At 38.8% G+C, this 12,718-nt stretch overlaps 1 protein-coding gene across 6 annotated transcripts in view; it reads right to left on the bottom strand.

Annotated features, from left to right (window-relative positions):
• The window catches only part of Cnot6 (CCR4-NOT transcription complex subunit 6), a 53,902-nt gene that overhangs the window by 6,330 nt on the left and 34,854 nt on the right, over positions 1-12,718 (bottom strand). For 3 of the 6 annotated variants that reach the window (XM_031354363.1, XM_031354361.1, XM_031354362.1), the window contains 9 exons: positions 12,166-12,352; positions 9,736-9,821; positions 8,220-8,324; positions 8,058-8,126; positions 6,088-6,245; positions 4,822-4,976; positions 3,999-4,153; positions 2,721-2,951; positions 372-574 (listed from right to left, as the gene is read on the bottom strand). In XM_031354363.1, coding sequence (XP_031210223.1) covers positions 372-574; positions 2,721-2,951; positions 3,999-4,153; positions 4,822-4,976; positions 6,088-6,245; positions 8,058-8,126; positions 8,220-8,324; positions 9,736-9,821; positions 12,166-12,352 — 1,349 coding nt within the window. The remainder of the gene's footprint in view (positions 1-371; positions 575-2,720; positions 2,952-3,998; positions 4,154-4,821; positions 4,977-6,087; positions 6,246-8,057; positions 8,127-8,219; positions 8,325-9,735; positions 9,822-12,165; positions 12,353-12,718) is intronic. The other 3 variants (XM_031354366.1, XM_031354365.1, XM_031354364.1) reach the window with 3 other exon arrangements.

Consider the following 12,718-nt stretch of genomic DNA (forward strand, 5'->3'; position numbering starts at 1 on the left):
TCCAGTCAGAGCACACACTGGTCAGGTCCAGTCAGAGCACACACTGGTCAGCTCAGGTCCAGTCAGAGAATACACTGCTCAGCTCAGGTCCAGTCAGAGCATACACTGCTCAGATCCAGTCAGAGCACACACTGGTCAGCTCAGGTCCAGTCAGAGCACACACTGGTCAGCTCAGGTCCAGTCAGAGCACACACTGATCAGGTCCAGTCAGAGCATACACTGCTCAGCTCAGGTCCAGTCAGAGCACACACTGGTCAGGTCCAGTCAGAGAATATACTGCTCAGCTCAGGTCCAGTCAGAGCACACACTGGCCATTTAAGCCTTAAGAAGTTACAAGATGCACTGATAAAAATGAGGCTGTGAAAGCTTACCTTGAAATCAAATGTATAATTTGTGTAAGGCATCAGGCCATTCTCATAGGCACTCTTTAACTTGAAACCATGAGTGATCCTTCCATTGGTCATCCCATTCTTCCCATTGCAGCTGAAGTTCGTAAGACTTTCATTGTACCTCAGTTCCTTGAAGTCTTTATGATTTGTTTCTACCCCACCAGTGCTCAAATACTCTACAACACCTAAACAAATAGAAATGCATTTATATTTGTCAAGTATACGACACAAAAAACAATTTTTTTTTTTTTTTTTTTTTTTTTGAGACAGGGTTTCTCTGTATAGCCCTGGCTGGCCTGGAACTCAGAAATGGCTGGCCTGGAACTCAGAAATCCACCTGCCTCTGCCTCCCAAGTGCTGGGATTAAAGGCATGCGCCACCACCTCCCGGCAAAAATTCTTTGTTTGTTTTTGTTGTTGCCTTTTATTTATTTGTTTTTATGTATGTGAATACACTGTATATCTTCAGACACACCAGAAGAGGGCATTGGATCTCATTACAGATGGTTGTGAGCCACCATGTGGTTGCTGGGAATTGAACTCAGGATCTCTGGAAGAGCAGCCGGTGCTCTTAACCACTGAGCCATCTCTCCAGCCCAGAAAACAAGATTCTTAATTTGTTATGATTTGCCCAAATTCATCCTTATGAAATTATAATACCCAAATATTTTACATTTTAGTTTGTTTAAAACTGTCTGACAGCTGGTGGCGTATGCCTTTAATCCCAGCACTTGGGAAGCAGAGGCAGGTGGATTTCTGAGTTCAAGGCCAGCCTGGTCTACAGAGTGAGTTCTAGGACAGCCAGGGCTACACAGAGAAACTCTGTCACGAAAAACAAAAACAAACAAAACCCTTATCTGACGAACAGATGTGCCTTCCCACATCCTTCTGTGGTTAAATGAAACAAATGACTAGAGTACTCCTGCCTAACCTCAGACTTAAGAGAACATCACAGTCAAAATAGTATGCAGGCTTTCCTCATGTCCTCAATTATCCACAGGGCTACACAACCTGATTCCGGGTTGTATGGTCATCTTACCCCACCAAACTGTGGAACAGAATGTCATTAAATTAAAGAGCAACTTCATTATTTTCTTAAACCCTTAATCATAAAGTAGGCTCGACAAATATATTTTAACTTCCCCATCCCTCGTTCCCTCCAATACTCTGCAACTAGTGCCTTAAGCTGCTATGGAGCTGTTAAGAATCCTCATCTCTTCAACAGCAAGCATCCCCAAACAGCCTGAGGACTTGATGGCCCAGGGCTAAAGGACTAGAGTTCTCGGGCACTTTCTGTTGCCCCTGAAAACAAATTTTAAGTTTCTTCCTTATGGTTCTGTTTGTCATAATAATAATAATGTGTTATCGTATTTATCGACTACCAACCTGGCGTACTGTTCAGGGAGAATATGGACAACACTGGAGCACAGTGAACTGTCTGGTTTGCTACTAAAAGGGATCTAGTTTATTCTCTGTGCTATCCATAGGAAGTATTTAACAAGACCAGGCTTCAGAGTCCTACTTTATGACAAAAATCAGGATCAAGGGTCTTGTTCTTTTTTGTTTTATCATATAAAACAAAAAGATATGTTGATATCTTTATCTGTATGATAAAAGGTCTTAATTTCTATCTAAGATGTACTTCTTATGAAAGTCATCAGAAGAAACAAAATTTGGGATTCTATAATATACTGTTAATCAAATATAACTATAGCCGTAGTTTACCACAGGCTGGAATCCCAAAGAGTCTAGATTATAAATGTCTCAGGGAAACTAAAACAAACAAAACAAAACATATCTCTAACAAGTCATTTCAAGTCATCAGCCTGGAATCCGGGGGGTATGGTGACACGTGTCCTTTGGTTATACCTACTTAGGAAGATTTCTTGAGTTTAAAAGCCAGCCTCAAACAAAAACAAAAAAAGGTGGAGTGAGGAATCAGGGAAGGGGAGATCGCAGACAGAATGAGCAACACCTATCATCACTGCCATGGGTTTCTGTACTACTCCTTCAGAATGGTCTCTTCCTTTCTGCCCATCTTATAGAACACCATGAAATGAATTTTCTGTTGGGCTAAATTCCGAATTATTAAACAAACAAACCCTGCACCCTAGGGCTGCTGAACAGGTGAAGAGCTTCACTGCCTGAGTTCTACCTTCAGAACCCAGAGTGGTAGACGGGAGGATTAACTATACAAAGTTGTTCTTTGATCCACATGAAAATCTTGACACGCACATGCATTTGTGCAAGGATTTGCACATATACTAGGTTTTTAAAAAAACATCTGTAAATCAAAAAGTAGGTATTCCATATAAAATATTACTTTTCTCACCAGAGTCTGGCAAAGAATTCAGATCTGCACATAACACGAGCGGAATAGTTCCACACTCTCCCAGTACACTGCATTTGAGGCTTCGAGAGGCTTTATCAATAATATTCTTCACTTCCGAGAGGAACATCATAGTTTGTACCAACTTCACATCTGAGTATTCTGGGTCCCAATGCATATGAGCATTAGCCACGAGAATAAGCTGTTTTTCTGTTCCCAGATGTGGTTTTCCAGCTGTATTAGTTAAAAATAAAACAGACAAAATCTGCTCATTGGTCTACAGCTTCTTACAGTATCTGAAAACAACTGAAATTTTAGAAGAGAATCTAATGTATCTAACAATTTCCTAACCAATCACTGAATCTGATATACAACAAAGCTAAGAACTGGATTTCTACATCCGTTTGATACTTCCAGCACTAAAGCCTACCTAGACAGAGACAGCTCATGTCAGCTTTTTTTAGAAATACTAAATCCAGTCTCTCATATTAAATCTAAATTCTCTTAGATACACACTTTTTACCAGTTATTAATTTTTATATTTCCTGAGAACCGGAGAATGAACACAGATCTTGTGCATACTCTGCAAATACTAGCATTGGGACATGATCCTCAGTCATGAGATTTTATCTTTAAATTAAATACCCCAAATACCACAACAAAGAATGGAAAAGAATTCAGATCTGTACATAACACAAGCAGAATAGTTCCACATTCTCCCAATACACTGGATTTGAGCCTTCAAGAGGCTTTATCAATAATATTCTTCACTTCTGAGAGGAACAGCATAGTTTATAGCAACTTCAGTGATGTAAGTTTCAGTTCTCAGCATCCAAGTCATTATATACAATCCTCTTAACTTTTAAAAGTAGTCAACCTTCCCCAAACTCAAGACCCTTAGCATAATTACTCTAAGTCAGTCAGGTAGACTGACTTATAAAGCTAAACTTTACCAAACACCCTTACTGATAAGAAACCATGGAAGCATATGGTATCCTTACTCCTGAGCAGTTGTTTCAATTACTATCTACCTCAGTGTCTTAAAACATCTTTTTTCTTTATGACTTTTCAAGGTTGTAATTTTTCGGGGCAACAATTTCTCATCTTTAGTTTTATGATAGAGAAAATGATTATGATATTTTAGAAAAGACAAAAATAGTCAGGTGTTGTACCAGCCGATTAACCATATACTGAGATTTCTGTTTTGAAGGTATCTAACTGGAACTATTAAATTTGGGAGGATGGGAGTGTCAATTTTCAGGCAGTGAAGCCATCACTCACATGACATTTCAATCAACTCCTTTCGAAGTTCTAGCAGTACTGCAACTCCAATGTTATCCTTTGTCATGACTCTGTTCAACATGGCTTCAGACCCTTCTGAATTCGCCATTGCAAGCTGATTAAATTCAACTGTGTGTTTCTGAACCAAAGTGAATCTGAAACAAAGCATAAACATGGGATCGGGAGTACAAGACATTAGCTCTGTGGGAAAAGTCTTTCTCTAAAACTTTATTACCTGATACAAAAATCACTTCAGTCATAGTGGAAAGTCCTCCACAATACCAAGCTCCCCAAATTCACTTTAAGGTTGTTTCCAGTCTAACTTGGCTTGGTTTTGTGTTACTGAGCTTGAACTCACGGTGCATGTTGGGCAAATTCTCTCACACTATCCTCAGACTCTAAACACTGGTATATATTCCTAGATCTTAGAGCTGCTTTCAGTTTGTTACTGATCCACAGATGAGACCTGGAATGCCTTTACAACTTAGTGCAGTGCAGTTGGTCATCTTTACCATCGTTGCTGAAATATTTCATCTCAAATTTTAAACAATGACCTTCCGAAGCACTGCTTTCTAAGAGGGAAGATTTGCAAAATATTCCAATTAGCAGCAAAATAAAATCCTTAGGCAACCACCCAAAGAAACAGCAGTACTCTCAGTATGTCCCCAAACAAGTCACTTCAAACAAGACCCTTTAATTTTAAATAGCCGCGTTTTCTTCAATAATCATATAGCACTTCTTTCTCCTATTTGCTACATCCTTGGCCCCACCCTGCAAATACTGAAGACACTATCCTATTTTTTAAGAAATCAGACAGGCTTACTTTTCCGTCTTGAAGAATATTGCACAGCCGTCAACATGCTTTCGTTCTTGTTCAGACATAGTCCTAGCTCGAGACTTAGGACTAAAGAATCCATTATAGCCACGTTCTTTCAGTTCTACCAGAAAAAAACTGTAATACTGCTCTGTTTCGACTTCCTGAAAAATCATAACCAGCAAAGTTACTTCAAAGATAAAGATCTGTCCTATACATTAAGCCCATATGTACAGCCTGAAATATACTTTTCAACCGACCAAGTTATAGATTAAAGAATGGAAAAACCTTCAAAATGTAATTTATGTAAAACCAATCTTAAGACTTTATTATACCAGTTGCCAATGTTAGTTCTTTATATTCTAGAAGTAAAATGAAAGATATGGGGCTGTATATGGCTCAGTGGTTTAGAACATCGACTGCTCTTCCAGAGGTTTTGAGTTCAATTCCCAGCAACCACATGGTGGCTCACAACCATCTGTAATGGGATGTGATGCCCTCTTCTGGTGTGTCTAAAGACAGTCACAGTATACTCATATACATAAAATAAACAAATAAATCTTTTTGAAAAAAAATGAACCAAGCAGTGGTGGCGCACGCCTTTAATCCCAGTACTTGGGAGGCAGAGGCAGGTGGATTTCTGAGTTTGAGGCCACTTTGGTCTACAGAGTGAGTTCCAGGGCTATACAGAGAAACCCTGTCTCAAAAAGCAAACAAACAAACAAAAGAAAGACATGTACACCTACACATGTATGTTCAGGTCTTAAAACTGATGGAACAAGGTCCATACAAGAAGGAATTGCAGTTGTTACAGACCCAGAAAAAGAAAGCAAACTGACCAAAACTGTATTACTTATTGTAAGATTTGGGTAAAAAAAGCCTAGTTACTGTGCAGACAGTCCAATCATTTTCCACCTCACCATTATTTTTCTAGTGACAGCGCTGGTAAAGTAAGAATATATCCAGACAATGGCACAATTTCAGTATCTTTGCCACCCAATTCAAATGCAGTACAAAGGAACACTGGACAAAGGAGGAAAGTTCCTACCAATGTTTAAAACCTAACTGAATCCATTTGCTTTACTTGACAGCATGGCAGGAAGCACAGCAAGACAGTTGACTTTTCTCAGAATTCACCCAAACCAGAAAAAGCCAGTTTAAGGCTGCTGAAGCTGGCATTTTAAATATATCAGCATAACATATTCCAGTGTAATTGCTTCTTGTTTTGTCCTGATTTGGAGAGTCACGTAACTTAAAGTCTTCTGCATGACTTACCTGAAGACTTATAATATCAGCATTGCAGCTCAAAATTTCTTGAATAATGGCCTTTTTCCTGTAGTCCCAATTTAGTGCCCAAGATGGACAGTAGCCGTATAACTGCCGGGTCGCATATTTATCACAAAGAACATTATAGCACATGACAGAAAACAAGGCTGTAGGAAAGATAACTTATTCATACACGTGGCAGAAAAAACAACCATAATTATTTCAGCAATAGTCCTCACTACATTAAGTCAGACTTAACCACTCAACCTACAGTCACTGAAAAGCTATTACTCAAGAAAAATAAATGATGTGAAGACAGATAGATGAACCAAATAGGGTACAATGTGCTTGTATCTACAGAACCTAAAAGATAGGACAAACCAAGACTCCTTATTTCTTATCTGTAGACCATGGAAACTTGACAAGCAGTTTCCATTACAGGCTGCCCAATTTTCTTTTTCCTATAGACTAACTGTAGACTAGCTTGGAGACAGTCTGTGAGTCTGGCTTCAGAACACTAAAATAGAATGAACAAGTAACAAAGCAAATTAGAGGTTACATTTGGCTTCTTCGGGCAAAAAGTCTTTCATTATAATCTATAGAACAGCAGCACTCTCCTAGACACACAGACTAAGAAATATCTTATTTCTAAGAAAATTTTGTCTTGGGTACAAGAGGAATGGCAATGGGCTGACATAGGGCTACAACAAAAGCCCAAACAATTTAATTATCTATGAAGCAAAATAATGCAAAGTACCATGAAACAAAGTAGCCTGTGTCTTACTTTATGAAACAAAGTAGCGTGTGTCTTACTTCATGCACAAGGACAGGCATATCATCACCCAAAGGCTGTTAAACATACTGAGAACTAAACTATTCCCATAAAATTTAGGTTAAAAATAGATTAAAGGCCATTAGTTCAATTTTTTCTCTCAAGTAAGAAAGCCATCTTACATTTTTCCTGATAGTAAGAACCTTTAGAGCCACCAGCACATGAAAACCTCCAATGTAGAAGGATGTTAATCTGACTGATACAAAAGCGCTCAAGGTGGCTGATGGCTTCTCTTACAGGGGCTGACTTGGTCAGGCACTGTGGGATACTTAGCTGTGTCCCTGACTTCAATCCTATTTCTCCATATTGCAATTCTCCCAGTTTTGACAATCAGAATTGCCAAAAGTGATACATGTTTGTAGGGGGTGGTCCTGATGCTCTGAATGGGAATTAATGCTGAAGGTCCTGTTCTCCAATTGGTTCTTGATCAATCAATAAGGATGCTAGCAGCCAATGCCTAGGCAGAAGAGGCAGGTCTTCCAGTTACCCACAGGCAGGCTAGCAGTGGCAGGAAGAGGAAAGGTATTCAGGATTCACCATGCTTCGGTGGGAGAAAGAGTCACCAGCTATGTGAGATCTGGGTTGGAGTGGCCATTGGCAGCTTTCCCAACTGGGCCTGGGATAGCAGGCGGGAGACTAGAAACATAACTAAGTTAAGGGCAAATTCAGGGTGCTGAGCAAGGAGTAAATAACTGGGCTACTAAGCTGAAGGAAGAATGGAAGAATTAGAGGTGTTGAGCTGGGAGTAAAGATAAGGGCATGTTAGCCGCTAGAGGCTTAGAAGTGTCCAGCCATTGAGCAAAAAAGCACAGTAAAAATAAGCTTGTGTGTGTGTATGTGTGTGTGTGTGTGTGTGCGCGCACGCGCATATCTTTCATCTCCTGATCTGGGGTGGCTCCTGGGAGTACACACGTGCGTCCAGCCAGGAACAAGTTTCGGTGTAGCAAAAACTACACACTACATATATCCCCCAAAGACAAACTGCTTCCTGGTGAATTAAATCTTTATCATTATTTCCCAAATCAAATCAACTTACAAGAACCTTCAAATCAATCTTAAATATTGTTCATAATCTGAAGTACTGTCAACAATACTTTTAGGTTTATCAAGACTTGATAAAAAATTATTAAAAAACAGGACTACAAACCTGTTGGCCTTGTTCTGTCTGGTTCTTGTAACATGATCCAAGATCTTGGAGGTGGTTGTTCTGTTGAAACTGGGTATATATGTATATAGAAAAAATAAATAATAATTAGGTGATATCCTTACATGTTTTCCTAATAAAAAGTCTAAGCAAACAGCCACTTACTTCTTTTTGCAGTACCTGACAAATTATCGAGCAAGTAGTTCAGTAGCCTTCTTGTTCCATCTGGCTCCAGACAGAGATTCAATATATCCTGGGTAAGTGGATTTCCTGGGAAAAATTTAAGTAGGTAAATTAAGATAATAAAAGTGCTTCAAACTTAGAAAAATATGTAAATATAATCACCTAATACCACAAAAAAATAGTATTACAACAATGTTACATTATAGTTGCCAATAACTTACCAAATAAAAATGTTGCTTTTGAAAATTTTATATAAAAGAATAAAATGTTGCACTTTTTAAAAAAGGTTTATTTATTTTTGTTTTATGTGTATGGGTGTTTTCCCTACATTTTATCTGGGTATCATGTGCATGCCTGGTAACTTTGGAGACCAGGAAAGGGAGGCTGGACCCCCTGGGACTGGAGTTACAGGCAGGTATGAGGGGCCAAGTGGGTACTGAGAATTGATCCCAGGACCTCTGAAAGAATAGCCAGTACTCATAACCATTGAGCTATGTCTCCAGCCTCAAATTTGCACTGTATACAAAAGTTCATAGAAAAGATTTTCTTTTTCTTTCTCAAGACAGGGTTTCTCTGTATAGTCCTAGCTGTCCTGGAACTCACTCTGTAGACCAGGCTGGCCTTGAACTCAGAAATCTGCCTGCCTCTGCCTCCCAAGTGCTGGGATTAATGGCAGACGCCACCACTACCTGGCTATAAAAAAGATTATTAATGGATTAACGTTAATAAAGAAGTGCTTTGTATCGATTCTGAACTGGAAGAATATACAAGAGAGGTTTTCTCTGACACACAATGGACTTGAACCATTTACAAAGTTGATGGCTGCTAAAAATTATTACATATACACAAGTGTTCTTATATATTTGTTGAAGTTTTATGATATAGCAAATGAACTTATAGGAATATTACCTGATCCTATAATTATCTTTCAGAAATATGAATGTAACTCTTAAGAGACTTTACCCAGAAGCCTTTGCTTTAGGAGACAGCTATCTGCCCACACCTGCCCAGACTGGTGAAGAACAAATCACATTACAAACCATACCCACGTCTTGACACACTTTAAAAATCTCACTTTGACTCCTGGCCTTTTCATAATAGTTCCCACTGCCTTTTTCCTTCTCACTTGTAATACAAAGTACCCATAAGTCAACTTCTTTTTTAAAAAGAAACCCTCAAAAGCATAATTTTTAGTACCGGGACCAAATAAAAAATTTCTACTTACTGGGGAAATTTTCTTTCTTATTTTATGGAATCTGTACTCTGATTTGAACATCTGAAAGGCTGTTTACGACATGATGAAAAAGCATAGCCTAAACCAACACAAAGCAAAGAAAGCCGACAGGCCAGGAGTCAAAAGAACACAAAGACAGGCTGCCTAGGGTTGGAGATGACAGGGACCCACAGCACAACCAAAGCAGGACAGCCCAGGACAGCACTGCGGTCCAAGCATACCATAGCTTCTTTGAAACTTTAAGAAAAAAAAATGAAATCATACCTTTCAGGCTTAAAGTCTGCAACTGAAACAGTTTTCCCAGCTCAAAAGGTAGAACTCGTAACTGGTTGTAATTTAAATGGAGCTCCCTATTGATAAAAAAACTCAGGAAGTCAGAAGATATGTTAATCTTAACAGTAAAATTAACAATGTTACTTCTAGAAAAATATGTACCTAAGAATGACAGAGTTTTATATATCATATTCCAATATATAGCCTTGACTTTTCTCAAACTCTATATAGTTAAAAATAAACAAAGACCTGCCACAGACAACACTTTTGGTAAAATACAGGGGGGGAAAATTACTATAAAAGAAACAAAAAAAGTATGATGAAAGCTTTAATTTTTAAAAGTTATTAAATCCATGGATGCTTCAGTATAGGCAGCCTCAGGGCTAGGAACCCACACAAAAGGGAAAAGAAAGCAAGCACATCCACCCCCACTGCCCGATGGCGGATGCAATGTGCATCTCTGTGCTGCTGTGCATCTCTGCATCATTCATGCCTTTCCCAGCACGATGGACTACAATCCCCTCAATCCATGAATCTAATGAGGTAGTTCTCCCTTTAGGTTTGTTTCTTGTCAAGTGTTTGGTTACAGCAACAATAAAAGTAGCTAACATGCAGCCACCGTGAGAACTACTGAGCGAGCCTAACGATGCCTCAATTATCTGTACTAGCTCTCCAAGCTTACTAGACTTTCAGTTTAAAAGCAAAAACTATATAAGCAAGAGATTATTTTAATGTTTCTTACAACCACATTATAAATATCAAAGGAATCTTCAAGGAAAAAAGGTCAACCAAGCACTGAACACTGGCCTGAGATACTGTCCCTTTCCTGGCTTAACTTTTGCTAATCCAAATTTACATGAGAAGAATGATCTCTACCATCCTTGTTTCTTTCTCTCTTTTTTTGTTTTTTGTTTTTCCAAGACAGGGTTTCTCTGCATAGCCCTGGCTGTTCTGCAACTCACTCTGTAGACCAGGCTGGCCTCTAACTCAGAAATCCCCCTGCCTCTGCCTCCCAAGTGCTAGGATTAAAGGTATGTGCCACCATAGCCCAGCCCATCCTTGTTTGATACAAATCTTGGTTACTTCTTTGAACAAGAAAAACAAAATCTGAGTAACTGGCTCCTATTTATTTTCAAATACATTATAGAGAGAAAGTCTGTACACCAGTTTGTTTCCGAGGATTAAAAAAGTCATAGTAAGTCTAGCAGTACATGCCTTTAGTATCAGCACTCAGGAGGCAGAGACAGGAGGATCTCTGTGAGTTCAAGGCCAGCCTGGTCTACAGAGCAAGTTCTAGGACAGACAGGGCTAAACAGAAAAACCTTGCCTCAAAAAACAAAAACAAGACTAGCACAAAAGTCATAGTAAATACTCAATAACTGAGACAAGAAAAATTATCTTGTAGCCAACAGTTGGTGGCTAAAACAGTTGAGTGATAAAAGCTTGTCGGAGTCTTTATTCCTTATATTAACAGGCAGCAGAGAAGCCATGGAAACCACCACGCTCTGAGCAGGTATGCTGCGTTTGGATTAATAGAGATCTTCAAACAAAACCTTCAAAAGTTTTTTGTTTGTTTGTTTTTTTAAAAAGAATTATTTTATGTATATGAGTACACTGTAGGTGTCTTCAGACACACCAGAAGAGGGCATTACAGATCCCATTATAGATGGTTATGAGCCACCATGTGGATGCTGGGAATTGAACCTAGAACCTCTGGAAGAGCAGTCACTGCTGTAAAACACTGAGCTATCTCTTCAGCCCCTAAAAGGTTTTTTTGTTTTGTTTTGTTTTAAACAAAGAAAGGACCCAGCAATTATCCTTTGCTGAATCTTAAAGCTGGACCAGGTGAATTGCCTTTTACTCACCACTGCCAACATTCCTAACCTCTGGCTAAGAAGCCTGTCCAAGATCACGTAATTTATATAAGGCAAAGTAAATTTCTGAAAGGAACTGCATCACTATAAATTCTACCCATGAGACTACAGGCTTCCAAGCACAGTAACTAAGTCTAGCTTTGTTCATACCAAGGCTTTCCTATTATGGCCAACAGGCTTCAAGGACCCATGTGAGTAAATATGTCTGTGTGGTACCAACTGTTGGCTACAGATAAGGACACTAAGTAACACAGTGCCTTAGAGTTGTTTATCTCTATACTGTTTACAATTTTTTTTGGTTCAAAATTAAAATATATAACACAAAATACATAACATGGTAATAAAAAAACTAAGCAATGGACCCACCTGATTTTTATTATTGGACAAAATTATTACTATTATTATTTTTATTGGACATTCAATTCTTACCAAAAAACTTTAAAAAAAAAAACTCATAGCTATGCCTCCTTTCTCCAAATATAAAATTGCTTTATTTCCTAACTTTTGTTTCAGAGGAACCTAAAGGTCCAGTACCGAGTCTGCGTACCTGAGTGATACCATGTTTCCGAGTTCTGCCGGTAAACTCTGGATTTGATTATGGGACAGGTCCAGATATACCAGATTGTGAAGCTTGGCAATGTCTGAAGGAATACAGGACAGGGAATTGTCACTCAGATGCAAAGCTGTCAAGTGAGTTAGTGACCACAAAGATGAGCTTAAGCTTCTTACTTTTCCTGCAAGACAAAAAAAGAGGGGTGGGGATGGGGTTGTTTAGTGACTGCCAGCATCTGTCCCATGTAGTAAATAAAAGTCAGATTTTTCTTTCTTTCTTTTTTTTTTTTTTTTTTTTTTTTTTTTTTTTGTTTTTCGAGACAGGGTTTTTTCTGGAAAGCTCTGGCTGTCCTGAAACTCACTCTGTAGGCCAGGCTGGCCTCGAACTCAGAAATCCGCCTGCCTCTGCCTCCTAAGTGCTGGGATTAAAGGCGTGCGCCACCACTGCCAGGCTAAAAGTCAGATGTTTTAACTAGGTACTTAAATTACTATTTTAAAAAGTATGAGAAGGCTTAAAAGATTTTATCCATTCTAGAACAATTCACAAT

The sequence above is a fragment of the Mastomys coucha genome, unplaced genomic scaffold (genome assembly GCF_008632895.1).
Source record: "Mastomys coucha isolate ucsf_1 unplaced genomic scaffold, UCSF_Mcou_1 pScaffold5, whole genome shotgun sequence".
In the NCBI taxonomy this organism is placed as follows: Eukaryota; Metazoa; Chordata; class Mammalia; order Rodentia; family Muridae; genus Mastomys; species Mastomys coucha.